This window comes from Lithobates pipiens, unplaced genomic scaffold (assembly GCF_037356315.1).
Source record: "Lithobates pipiens isolate NorthernLeopardFrog02 unplaced genomic scaffold, aLitPip1_a1.2 Scaffold_37, whole genome shotgun sequence".
Taxonomy (NCBI): Eukaryota; Metazoa; Chordata; class Amphibia; order Anura; family Ranidae; genus Lithobates; species Lithobates pipiens.
This window is the reverse complement of record NW_027507825.1, coordinates 13,781,266-13,795,173: the sequence shown is the minus strand read 5'-3', so window position 1 is coordinate 13,795,173 and position 13,908 is coordinate 13,781,266. Positions and strand designations below refer to the sequence as shown.

At 46.6% G+C, this 13,908-nt stretch overlaps 1 protein-coding gene across 1 annotated transcript in view; it reads right to left on the bottom strand.

Annotated features, from left to right (window-relative positions):
• LGMN (legumain) overlaps positions 1–8,447 on the bottom strand; it is a 41,809-nt gene extending 33,362 nt beyond the window's left edge. The window contains exons 1-2 of the mRNA XM_077466743.1: positions 8,338–8,447; positions 6,054–6,209 (exon numbers count right to left, since the gene is read on the bottom strand). Coding sequence (XP_077322869.1) covers positions 6,054–6,188 — 135 coding nt within the window. The 5' untranslated portion in view covers positions 6,189–6,209; positions 8,338–8,447. The remainder of the gene's footprint in view (positions 1–6,053; positions 6,210–8,337) is intronic.
• Positions 8,448–13,908: the final 5,461 nt, after the last annotated feature.

Here is a 13,908-nt window from a genome sequence, read left to right as displayed (position 1 = left end):
TTAACTTGGTGTCTGTCCTAAACCTGAGACGAGGCACACCATGACCAGGAACCAGTCCCAGGTATGGTCATTCTTCTCTCTCACGGCTGCTCCTCATACCTTGCTCTCTGGGTGTCTGTCCTAGACCTGGGGCAAGGTGCATATGACCAGGAATTGGTCCTAGGTTTGGTCATCTACCTCATGCACACCCATTCCTCCAAAGCTTGCTGGGTAAGCCAGTGGGTTTATGGCGGACACATCCGACATTTCTGACACATTTTTGGGACCATTGTCATTTATACAGCAATCAGTGCTATACAAATGCAGTTATTCCTGTGTAAATGACACTAGCAGTGAAGGGGTTAACCAGTGGGTGGCAGCGTAGGGGTTAAGTGTTCCTAGGAGTGTGTTACTAACTGTGGGGGCTTTGTTTTAGTGAACACTGATCTCTGCTCCAATCACATGGAGCAGAGATCAGCGTCACTTGTTGCTAGGCAGAACGGGGAGATGCTGTTTACAACAGCATCTCCTCGTTCAGCCGCCCCGTGAGACGGTCGTGGGTATGCCCACAGCGATCGAGTCCGCGGGAATCGCGATCGGACTCATGGGGGTCCCGACCAGCACACAAGTGCGCCGCCGGCGGTGCGCTCGTGATGGCAGGGCGGCATTTTAAAATTTGCCAATATGCCTGCCCGTGCCATTCTGCCGACGTACATCGGCGTGCGCCGGTCGGAAAGTGGTTAACCACTACTATTCCTTTACAATGGCTTTTGGAATTTACAAATGCAGCAATTTGGAAATCATATGAAAGGTTTAGTGCTGGAAAACACTTTTTGATGAATAAAAAGTGATTTTTATATACAACTTTATAGATCAGACCAAAATGAGGGTCAAATGAGGAGGAAAGAGAGACAGAGGGACATTGCTCTAAATAAGGGACAGTCCCTTCAAATCAGGGACAGTTGGGAGCTATGCCTGCCCATAGGACGTCATACGACCTCAGGTTGAAGTGGTGATATCTGGATGATGCCTGCAGCTGCAGGCTTCATTCAAATGAATTTATTTTCAGCCAGTGATTCCCTCTAATGTAAAAGCCACCCTAATAGCCATTTAGCCACTGGATTGCTTTTACAGGCAGTGGGAGGGGACCTTCCCCCAACCCCCAACAGCCCTCCGATGCCTCTCCAGTGCGATCCAGAGCCTGGAGAGTCGTTCTGGATTACTATGGAGCTTGCTGAGGACCGGATAAGAAGAACAACAAATTGCAAGGACCGCTATTTTTTACTCTAGGGTCTCTAAAATAAATGTAGGCCAGAAATGTAAGAATTGGCCTGGATGGAAAGTAGTTAAAGTGATTGTAAGGGTATTTTTTTTAAAATTAACAAACATATCATACTTACCTCCACTGTGCAGCTTCTTTTGGACAGAGTGGCTCTGAATATTCTCTTCTGGGGTCCCCTGGCGGCTCTCGTGACTCCTCCCCACATCAGATAACCACCACGGAGAAGCGCTCTCCCAAGGGGTTTACCTTGCGGGCTCACTCCCGAGTCCAGCATTTGGGGCCTATAGAGGTCGAATGCAGGACTTGGCCCCGCCCCCAGGCGCCTGTGTCATTGGATTTGATTGACCGCAGTGGGAGCCAATGGCTGGGCTGCTTACAATCTATCCAATCAAGAGCCGGGAGCCCGTAGAGAGAAAGAGAGACAGCACGTCCCCGCTGAGTGAATGAAGGGGTTCAGGTAAGTAAAACGGGGGGGGGGGGGGGGGGGGGGGGTGTGACTGCGAGGTGTTTTTTCACCTTAATAGGATGCATTAAGGTGAAAAGACACAAGCCTTTACAACCCCTTTAAAGCTGACCTTTGGTCATAGAATACCCCACACCGATGTCCGCCAGCCACCCGTGATCGCTCCACAGAGAGGCAGAACGGGGATCTGCCAGTGTAAACAATCAGATCCCCGTTCTGCCAGGGGAGTACAGTGAGATTGTCTGTCTGTTCTTAGTGATCAGAAACAGCGATCTCTCTGTACTCCCTGTCAGTCCTCTCCCCCCACAGTTAGAAACACCTCCCTAGGGAACACTTAACCCTTTGATCGCCCCCTGGTGTTAACTCCTTCCCTGCCAGTGTCATTTAGACAGTAATCAGTGCATTTTTATAGCACTGATCGCTGTATAAATGTCACTGGTCCCAAAAATGTGTCAAAAGTGTCCGATCTCTCCATTGCCACCATTACTAGTAAAAAAAAAAAAAAAAAAAAAAAAAAAAAAAACACAACATAAATCTTTCCCATAGTTTGTAGACACTATAACTTTTGTGCAAACCAATCAATATACGATTATTGCGATTTTTTTTTTTTTTACCAAAAATATGTAGAAGAATACACATTGGCCTAAACTGAAGAAGATTTTTTTTTTTAAATTTGGATATTTATTATAGCAAAAAAGTAAAAAATAATGTGTTTTATTTTTCAAAATTGTCACTCTTCTTTTGTTTATAGCACAAACAAAATAAATAAAAATAAATAAATAAAAAATAAAATAAAAACTGCAGAGGTGATCAAATACCACCAAAAGAAAGCTCTATTTGTGGGGGCGGGGGGGGGGGGGAGGACATCAATTTTGTTTAGGTACAATGTCGCACGACGAATTGTCAGGTAAAGCTACGCAAAAAAATGGCCTGGTCAGAAAGGGGGTAAATATTTCCGAGGCTGAAGTGGTTAAAGACCGCCCACCGCATATATACTGCAGCAGGGCGGCTCTGTTGCGCAAAACATACCTGTACATCATTTCATGCAATAGATACTGTGGGCATGCGCCCACAGCATGGAGCGGCAGCCAATCAGCCTGTCCTGCGAGCCCGATGTCAGCCGGTCACCAGCGATCGCTCCACAGAGAGGCAGAACGGGGACCTGCCAGTATAAACAAAGCAGATCCCCGTTCTGACAGGAAGTACACATGGATCTCTGTGTTCTTCCTGTCAGTCCATCCACCATACAGTTAGAAAACACCCCCAGGGAGCACAGTTAACCCTTTGATTGCCCCTGATGTTAATCCCTTTCTTGCCAGTGTAATTTATACAGTGAAAGTGCATTTTTTTTTTTATTTTTTTTTTTAGAACTGATCACTGTAATGTCAAAGGTTCCAAAAATTTTCGCTTACTATCAGATTTGTCCACCACAATGTCACAGTCCTGCTGATCACCATTACCAGTAAAAACAACAACAACAAAAAAAATTAAAAGTCCATAAATCAATCTCATAGTTTACAGACGCTATAACTTTTGAGTAAACCAATCAATATACGCTTATTGGGATTTTTTTTACAAAAAAATATGTAGCAGACTACATATTGGTCTAAACCGATGAAGAAATTAGATTTTTTTTACATTTTTATTGAATATGTATTATAGCAGAAAGTAAAAAATATATATTTTTTTTTTTTCAAAATTGTCGCTCCTTTTTTGTTTATAGCGTAAAAATAACTGCAGAGGTGATCGAGCCAAAAAAAAAAAAAAAAAAGTACATTAATTTTATTTGGGTACAGCGTCGCATGACCACGCAATAGTCAGTGCCGTATCGCAAAGAATGGCCTAGTCATTAATGGGGTAAAACCTTCTGGGGCTGAAGTGGTTAACCCTTAATTTACTCGAATCGGCCTTAATTAACTACTTATTCTCTTTCTCCCTTTTAATTATTATTTTCCTGCTGATTTTTCTTTTGTTCACTTCTATTTTATAAACTATTAATAATTAAACCTTTTTTTTGTTTGCTTTGTTCCTTATTATTTTTACACCTTTAACATATATTTACATGTTTCACATTGAAAAACAGTTGCCGGCTGGTATCAGTAATTGGTATTGGCGTAAATAAATAAATAAAGTGTCTCGGTGCATCCCTACCAATTACTTATCCAACAGAGCAGAACTTACCTGGGTATGTGATGTTAGCTACTTGATATAAAATATTATTACTGAAAATGTGAATTAGGCAAAATATACCCTTCCAGTAGACATGATACTTCATACATATCTATGCATCGGGGGGGGGGGGGGGGGGGGCTGTCTGCGGTAACGTGCCGCCACGTGACACATAATACATATCTATTTATTGGGGGCTGTCTGCAGTAAAGTGTCGACATGTGATGCCTAATACATATCTATGCATCGGGGGGCTGTCTGTAGTAAAGTGCCGGCACGTGACACCCAATACATATCTATGCATCTGGGGGATGTCTGTAGCAAAGTGCCAACACGTGACACCTAATACATATCTACTACAGACAGCCCCCTGATGCATAGATATGTATTAGGCGTCACGTGTCGGCACTTTACTACAGACAGCCCCCCCCCCCCCCCCCGATGCATAGATATATATTAAGCGTCACGTGTCGGCACTTTACTACAGAAAGCCCCCTGATGCATAAAGTGCGGACACGTGACACCTAATACATATCTATGCATCGGGGGGCTGTCTGCAGTAAAGTGCCAAAACGTGACGCCTAATACATATCTATGCATCGGGGGGGCTGTCTGTAGTAAAGTGCCAAAATGTGACGCCTAATACATATCTATGCATCGGGGGCTGTCTGTAATAAAGTGCAGACACTTGACGCCTAATACATATCTATGCATCAGAGGGGCTGTTTGTAGTAAAGTGCCGACACATGATGCCTAATACATATCTATGCATCAGGGGAACTGTCTGTAGTAAAGTACCAACACGTGACACTTAATACATATCTATGCATCAGGGGGGCTGTCTGTAGTAAAGTGCCGACACGTGACGCTTAATACATATTTATGCATCGGGGGGCTGTCTGTAATAAAGTGCCGACATGTGACGCCTAATACATATCTATGCATCGGGGGCTGTCTGTTGTAAAGTGCTGACACATGATGCCTTATACATATCTATGCATCAGGGGGCTGTCTGTAGTAAAGTGCCAACATGTTACACCTAATTCGGGCGGCACAGTGGTGTAGTGGGTAGCACTCTCGCCTAGCAGTAAAAAGGTCACTGGTTCGATCCCAACCACGACACATCCTGCCTGGAGTTTGCATGTTCTCCCTGTGCCTGCGTGGGTTTCCTCCGGGTACTCTGGTTTCCTCCCACACTCCAAAGACATGGAGGTAGGTTAATTGGCTTCTGTCCAGAAAATTGGCCCTAGTATATGAGTGGGGACCTTGGATTGTGGGCTCCTTGAGGGTAGGGACTGATGCGAGTGTGCAATGTACAGGGATAGGGACAATTGTAGACACTCACTCAGTTGAACTGGATGGACTTGTGTCTTTATTCAACCTTACTAACTATGAAACTATGTAATACATATCTATGCATCAGGGGGGATGTCTGTAGTAAAGTGCCGACACGTGACACCCAATACATATCTATGCATCTGGGGGATGTCTGTAGTAAAGTGCTGACACATGATGCCTAATACATATCTATGCATCAGGGGGGCTGTCTGTAGTAAAGTGCCGACACGTGACACCCAATACATATCTATGCATCTGGGGGATGTCTGTAGTAAAGTGCTGACACATGATGCCTAATACATATCTATGCATCAGGGGGGCTGTCTGTAGTAAAGTGCCGACACGTGACACCCAATACATATCTATGCATCTGGGGGATGTCTGTAGTAAAGTGCTGACACATGATGCCTAATACATATCTATGCATCAAGGGGGCTGTCTGTAGTAAAGTGCCAACACGTTACACCTAATACATATCTATGCATCAGGGGGGCTGTCTGTAGTAAAATTATGATACGTGACACCTAATACATATCTATGCATCGGGGGGTTAGTTATAATTAATATGCCAATAGATTTTCTTCCTTTCTATGCAAAAGAAAGGCGGTCTATAGTATACGTTTTGACATGTGACAGTTCATATATATCTGCACGTCAGAGGTGCTTATCTGTGTATAAGGGGGCAGTGGGCTATAAGATCATATCCTTCATAAATCTGCTCTAAACCCTACAGAGTTTATATTAAATATAGATCATGTCAATGAAAATTTGTGTTGTTAACTTGAGTCCCTAATGACAGAAGGTGATATCGGGAGCTCTCACCTGATGTCTATAGTTGTACCAATCATTGGAGCCGGCCACCAGAACCACCCAGTGCTTCCCGCCATCTTCTGGGTCATCAATTGGCATGGAGGTGGCCAGGACAGCGAGGCCGAGGATAAGCGTCACTGCAAACATCTTCAAATCAGTATCCGATCCCTGAAGAGACAACATGAAGAGTGATTATACACATAGAGCATGAGGGATATGTCCTCGGACCTCAGTCTACAATAACCCACTGGAGTCCAAACATGAACACCAAGACAGTCAATAGATATTACCACCAAGTAACATATTACTATATATTAACCAATATCCTGATACCTGCTGTGCGGGGTTGTGTGATAGACCTGCAGCTGCTGGTAAACATATACTACAACACAAAGCTGATTGAACTTTAGCTTGTTTTATTAATTGAGCTGATCTACGAATGAAGCTGAAGGACAGAGCTGCTCCCCGGCATGCGTCTGCGGCTAAGTACGAGCGGTGCCAATCAGTCTTACATATTTGTCTTCTTGCTAGCAGCATGATTGGACAGCTTGGGGTGACGTGTTGGGGCGCTAGCTGTCCAACCACTCTGCTAAACAACTGCTATATGCACCTGATCTCCTGGGTAATATATTAAAAATGTTCTCTTAAGGAAAAAATATTTCTTCTTTAAAGCAAACCTGCGTACTTTAGTACTATTATTTAGTAATATGTTTATATAAGCCCAATCACTGTCCATCTGCTGATATCAATCTCCCCCCATCAGATCTCTCTATCTGCCGATCTCCCGCCTTCCCCCCATGGTCACCTCTCTCCATCTGCTGATCTTCTCTTATGTCCCGTACACACGATCAGAAAATCGTATGAAAAATGATCGGACACCGGCATTAGTCAGATCACTCCATTGTCTGATCAATGCAGTCCAGGCTGACCTCCTGATCTCCCTGCCCACCCATCATCAGATCTGTCCATCTGCCGACCCCATCATCAGATCTCCCCATCTGCCCCTTTACCCCCCCAAATCTGCCGATCTCCCCCCACTGTCAGATCTGTCAGTCAATCTGCCCCCCCATATCGTCAGGTCTCTCCGTCTGATGACCTCCCCCATATCGTCAGGTCTCTCCGTCTGATGACCTCCCCCCATATCGTCAGGTCTCTCCGTCTGATGACCTCCCCCCATATCGTCAGGTCTCTCCGTCTGATGACCTCCCCCCATATCGTCAGGTCTCTCCGTCTGATGACCTCCCCCATATCGTCAGGTCTCTCCGTCTGATGACCTCCCCCATATCGTCAGGTCTCTCCGTCTGATGACCTCCCCCATATCGTCAGGTCTCTCCGTCTGATGACCTCCCCCATATCGTCAGGTCTCTCCGTCTGATGACCTCCCCCATATCGTCAGGTCTCTCCGTCTGATGACCTCCCCCATATCGTCAGGTCTCTCCGTCTGATGACCTCCCCCCATATCGTCAGGTCTCTCCGTCTGATGACCTCCCCCATATCGTCAGGTCTCTCCGTCTGATGACCTCCCCCATATCGTCAGGTCTCTCCGTCTGATGACCTCCCCCATATCGTCAGGTCTCTCCGTCTGATGACCTCCCCCATATCGTCAGGTCTCTCCGTCTGATGACCTCCCCCATATCGTCAGGTCTCTCCGTCTGATGACCTCCCCCATATCGTCAGGTCTCTCCGTCTGATGACCTCCCCCATATCGTCAGGTCTCTCCATCTGATGACCTCCCCCATATCGTCAGGTCTCTCCGTCTGATGACCTCCCCCATATCGTCAGGTCTCTCCGTCTGATGACCTCCCCCATATCGTCAGGTCAGGTCTCTCCGTCTGATGACCTCCCCCATATCGTCAGGTCTCTCCTTTGCATGAGCTGTGACCTGCAAAGAAAAGAAGATTCCCCGCCACGAAAATTATTTTCTGTAGCAACATGAGGAGAAAATCAAGGCTTGTTTGGTTGAATTTCGAAAAGAATGGTGGTATCATAAAATCACAAAATATCTGACTTCCAAAAGAAAACCCATTCGGATTTCGACTCATGTATGGCCGGCATTAGTCACATCACTCCATTGTCTGATCTCTCCTGAACCCCTCCCCCAACACACACACACACACACACACACACACACACACAGATCTCATTATTCCCAAGTGCCCCCTCCCCCACCCCACACTGCAGGGTATATCTATAATAATAAACTTTCTTTTATAGAACACCTTTAGAGGTAGCTTCTCAAAGTACTATACAAAGGACATCTATATCCCCCACATTGGCCGAACTCCTGATCACTTACCTGCTCTCCTCTGCAATCTCAGTGTTAGCACAACGATGAGTCCGCAGATTGTGACTTTGTATCTTTCCTCCCAGCTATAGACATAAAAATGAGGGCGGGGTCACCATTACCAACAGCTTCACCCACCAATCACCAGCGCCGGAGCCTGCACAGGACTGGTCACACTGGCTGGTGATTGCAACAGTCAAGAACTTCAACGCCCCGGCGCATACTTTATGGTGTCTTTTGTATCCATTATGCTTGATGTGATTGTATTCATGATGGGAATTTATGAATGTGTGCCTATAGGAGGAAATCTACCCGGCAACAACCATTGGTGGGGGATCGAACCTATCCCGCTCCATCCAGAACTCATACTTTGGGCTGGAGTTAAACTTTAACCCCTCATTTTTTTAATTTTTTAATTTTATTTTCCACACACATTTTATTTATTTCAGAAACTTATATAGCGCCATCAATATACATAGCACTTTCCATATATTATATATTCATCAGCCCCTGCCCTCAAGGAGCTTACAATCTAAGGTCCCTAATTCACATTCATACCTACACTATATTACCAAAAGTATTGGGACCAGTGGTGGCTGGTGCATAATTTTCTTGGCCCCCCTGCTAGCCAACAACCCCATCATTCAATCGATCGCCGCTCCACTTGCCCATCAGACTACCGCCAGCCCCGCACTTACCCCACCCAGGTTACGGCTTTGACAGCTCCCCACCCTCCCCGCATCTCCTTCTGAGTCCCAACGGTTGCTTCTTCTCCCAGCCAATCAGGACTTAAAGCGGAGGTCCACCCTAAAGTGGACCTTCCGCTCATTGGAATCCTCCCCCCCTCCTGCGCCACAATTGGCACCTTTCAGGGGGGAGGGGGGTGCAGGTACCTCTACAGTACAGGTATCTGCACCCACTTCCTGGATAGCTCTCTGCGGAAAGGGGCGTAGATTACGCCCCTTTCCGAAAGTCCCCCGCTACCTGCTGGGAAACACACAGATCCCAGAGGCAGCGGGTCCATCCTCATTGCGCAGGGCGACTCGCGCATGCGCAGTAGGGAACCGGGAAATGAAGCCGAAAGGCTCCACTTCCTGATTCCCATACCCAAGATGGCGACGGCAGCACCCGAGAGACGATCGAGAGATCGGCTTCGGGTGCCGACATCGCGGGCGCGCTGGGCGGGTAAGTGTCACTATTTTAAAAGTCAGCAGCTGCAGTATTTGTAGCTGCTGGCTTTTAAAAAAAAAAAAAAAACGCGGAGTCCCGGTGGACTCCCGCTTTAAGTGAAGAACACACTATATGAAAATCGAACAAATGTTCGTCCGATTTTTCTCAATGTTTCACAGAAAATCGGAACCGATGAATGAAAATCCGTACAAATATTATCACGAAAATTCTCGACAAAGGCTTTTTTTTTTGGTGTTTATTGTTCCTGATGATGCGCAGTCTTTCTTTTCAGATTTTTCTTGTACAAAAATCGCACGAAAACGGTACACATTAAAAACTAAAATCGTTCATTTTGTTCCCGATACGAGAAAAATTTTGGAGTTTGTCCCTTCGGGAATTTCATTATGAAAATTCAAAATTGTGAAAGTTATGTACACGCTATATGAAAATCGTAGGAAAAGTCTTTGTTCGCCTGATTTTCTTATAGTGTGTACGAGCCTTTAGGCTCGGTTCACACAGGGGGCGACGCGAGGCGACACGACTTGCCGTGCCGCAACCTGACAAGTCGCCCCCGTTCTGTACTACGGAACCGTTCTAAGAGGAGCGACTCGAGTCGCTCCGACTTAGAAAAAAGGTTCCTGTACTACTTTTGGGCGACCTCGGGCGACTTGCATTGACTTCTATACAGAAGTCATTTGCAAGTCGCCGCTGAGGTCGTGGCAGGTCGCGGCGAGGCAAGTCGTGTCGCCCCCTGTGTGAACCGAGCCTTAGGACTCGCGGGCAAACGGGACTCAGGACCCGCTTCCTGATTGGCCAGGGGGAGAAGCAGGACGACCTAAGCGAATATTCATTTGCTCTTTGCTCATCACTAATGTCACACAAGTGGGTGGGCTCGGAGGCACAATGCTCTGCGCCCCAAGCCCACTCTTTTTGAAGCCAATTAAAGCCTCAGGCTCTAATAATGTGCTTCTAAAAAAGAAAAAAAGAAAAAAAAAAAAGCATTGAAATCCAAAGCAACCAATGCCCTGCATGTAGATTAGGGGCCGGCAGTGGCGACTGGTGAAGTTTTAGGATGGGGGGAGCCAGACCCCACCCTTCCCTTTTGACCCCTCCCACTTGGTGAAAATGGGCATGGTTTCACCAAAATAGTTGGCATGGCTTTAAGGTGGTGTGGTTAGTGTCTTAGATGAACGAGAGAGGGAGGGACAGCAGGCCCAGATCCTACACAATAGAAATATGTGTATTCTGGAAAGTTTAACAATCAGCAGATAAAGATACTCCAAACACCTGGTGTTAGCACTTCAATCATCTCAGCACACGGTTGTTATAGTGTCAGGATGATTGAAGCACATTTTTTCTATTATTAAATTATTATATAAAATGAAATCATTCAACTTACCATAATGCAGAATCAATGGGAGCCCTGAGTGTGTCACTTGCCACGTCGCCTGTCACCAGATGCCATTAGGTGCCCCCAGCAGAGTCCCTCCTTATGTCAGGTGCCCCAGCAGTTTCCCTCCTTATGTCAGGTGCCCCTGCTGGGGCACCTGAGTGCCCCAGCAGGGTCCCTCCTTATGTCAGGTGCCCCAGCAGGGTCCCTCCTTATGTCAGGTGCCCCAGCAGGGTCCCTCCTTATGTCAGGTGCCCCAGCAGAGTCCCTCCTTATGTCAGGTGCCCCAGCAGAGTCCCTCCTTATGTCAGGTGCCCCAGCAGAGTCCCTCCTTATGTCGGGTGCCCCAGCAGAGTCCCTCCTTATGTCGGGTGCCCCAGCAGAGTCCCTCCTTATGTCGGGTGCCCCAGCAGAGTCCCTCCTTATGTCGGGTGCCCCAGCAGGGTCCCTCCTTATGTCGGGTGCCCCAGCAGGGTCCCTCCTTATGTCGGGTGCCCCAGCAGGGTCCCTCCTTATGTCGGGTGCCCCAGCAGAATTCCTCTTTACATCAGTGTCCCCAGCGGAGCCCCTCCTTACATCAGTGTCCCCAGCGGAGCCCCTCCTTACATCTGTGTCCCCAGTGGAGTCCGTCCTTACATCTGTGTGCCCAGCCGAGCCCCTTCATACATCTGTGAACCCAGCGGAACCCCTCCTTACATGTGTGTCCCCAGCAGAGTCCATCCTTACATGTGTGTCCCCAGCAGAGTCCATCCTTACATGTGTGTCCCCAGCAGAGTCCATCCTTACATGTGTGTCCCCAGCAGAGTCCATCCTTACGTGTGTCCCCAGCAGAGTCCATCCTTACATGTGTGTCCCCAGCAGAGTCCATCCTTACATGTGTGTCCCCAGCAGAGTCCATCCTTACATCTGTGTCCCCAGCGGAGTCCCTCCTTACATCTGTGCTTAAGCTGTAATCTGTGTATGGAGTGCACAGCACTCCTTCAAGCTGCATCTGTAGCTAGTTCCTGGTTTCTCTATGTGTTCAGTAGGCCCCACCCCTCTCCACTGAGAACAAGGGGATTAATCCTCATGACGGCCATCTTTTTGTAGCCCGTTGGAAGTGACTTTGTTCTCACACTGAGAACAAAGCACCCTGCTTTGTGGCAAGATTTGATTGTGTTGCAAAGCAGCTCCAAACCCCGCCAATGAATTGCCGCGTCTGCAATCTCGTGACCTTTTTTCATTTAGTGAACACTGATCTCTGCTCCAATCACATGGAGCAGAGATCAGCGTCACTAGTTGCTAGGCAGAATGAAGAAATGCTGTTTACACGGTATTTCCTCCATTCGGCCGCTCCGTGAGACGATCGCGGGGATGCCCGCAGCGATCGAGTCCACGGGTCCCGCAACCGGACTCACGGGGGTCCCGACCAGCACGGCGCGCTCCCGATGACAGGGCGGCATTGAATATTGGACGTACCTGTACGCCAATATGCCTGCCCGTGCCATTCTGTCGACGTACATCGGCGTGCGCTGGTCGGGAAGTGGTTAATTAGCCTCAGAATCTGTGTAATTCATATGTGATCGGCTATAAAGGGATGAGGTGGCAACTCTAGGAAGGCTCCAATCACACTTGTACGACTCCGTAAAGTTGAGCAATTTTGAAGTGCAACTTTGATGCAACTTTGGATGGGTGCGACTTGGATGTGACTTCTCCCTCTGCAAAGTCGGACCCACTGTTGCATGTAAAACATTCAGGTTTGACTTTCATGCAATTTTTGAGGGTCAACGTTGAAGTCTATGGCCCTCAAGTTGCTTGAATGTCAGACCACAGTAGTGCGTGAATGACTGTGAGTCGCACATATATGAATGGTTATCATTGGAAAACATGGGGTACGTCTTGTCATGCGACTTTGAACACCAAAGTCGCATGACAAGCTGCACAAGTGTGAATGGGGTGTAGGAGGAGGACCTGTGAGGACCCTTCTAGAACAAAGGATTGACATAACAAGGTGGGGCCACACTGACTATTGCTGGAGGGGGGGGGGGGGAATAGTGATTTACACAGCAGGCTTCACTCAGAGGAGTGGGGGAGGGGGATAATTAAAGGACAGCTGTAATGTGTAAACTTTGCCTTCTCTGACACTGCAGAGTCCTTGTCAGCATTTTAAATCTGACGAAAAGCTCCAAAATTGACCTTTAACCACTTAAGGACTGAAAGGTTTTATTGTCCTTTCCAGACCAGGCCATTTTTTTGCGATACGGCCCTGCGTTATTTTAACTGACAATTGCGCGGTCGTCCGGCGCTGTACTCAAACAAATAGAGCTTTCTTTTGGTGTCATTTGATCACCTCTGCGGTTTTTATTTTTTTGCGTTATAAACAAAAAAAGAGCAACATTTTTGAAAAACAAATAAACAATATTTTTTTTTTTACTTTCTGCTATAAAACACTAAAAATAAAAAACTGTAAAAAAAATCTAATTTCATATTCAAATCATCAATTTAGGCCAATACGCATTCTGCTACATAATTTTGGTTAAAAAAATAAGCGTATACAGATTGGTTTGCGCAAAAGTTATAGCATCTAAAAACTATTTTTATGAAATTTTTTTATACATTTTTTTTTTACTAGTAATGGCAGTGATCAGTGTTTTTTTTTTTTTTTTTTTTTTAGCAGGACTGCGACATTGCGGCAGACAAATCGTACACCCGACTGACACTTTTTTTGGGAACCAGTGACATTATTACAGTGATCAGTGCTAAAAATATGCGCTGTCACTGTACTAATGACACTGGCAGGGAAGGGGTTAACACCAGGGGGCGATCAAAGGGTTAAATGTGTTTTCTAACTGTGTGACTGGGACAACACAGAGATTCTTATGCCGCGTACACACGATCAAACAATCAGGTGGAAAAGTCCGGCAAACTCAAGTCCGCCGGACAATCCCCCCGTGTGTAGCCTCCGGCGGACTTTTTTTTTACCCAAAAGTACGGCGGACTTAGAAAGTATTTTTGCACTCCAATCTTCCCGCCGGACTCGCATT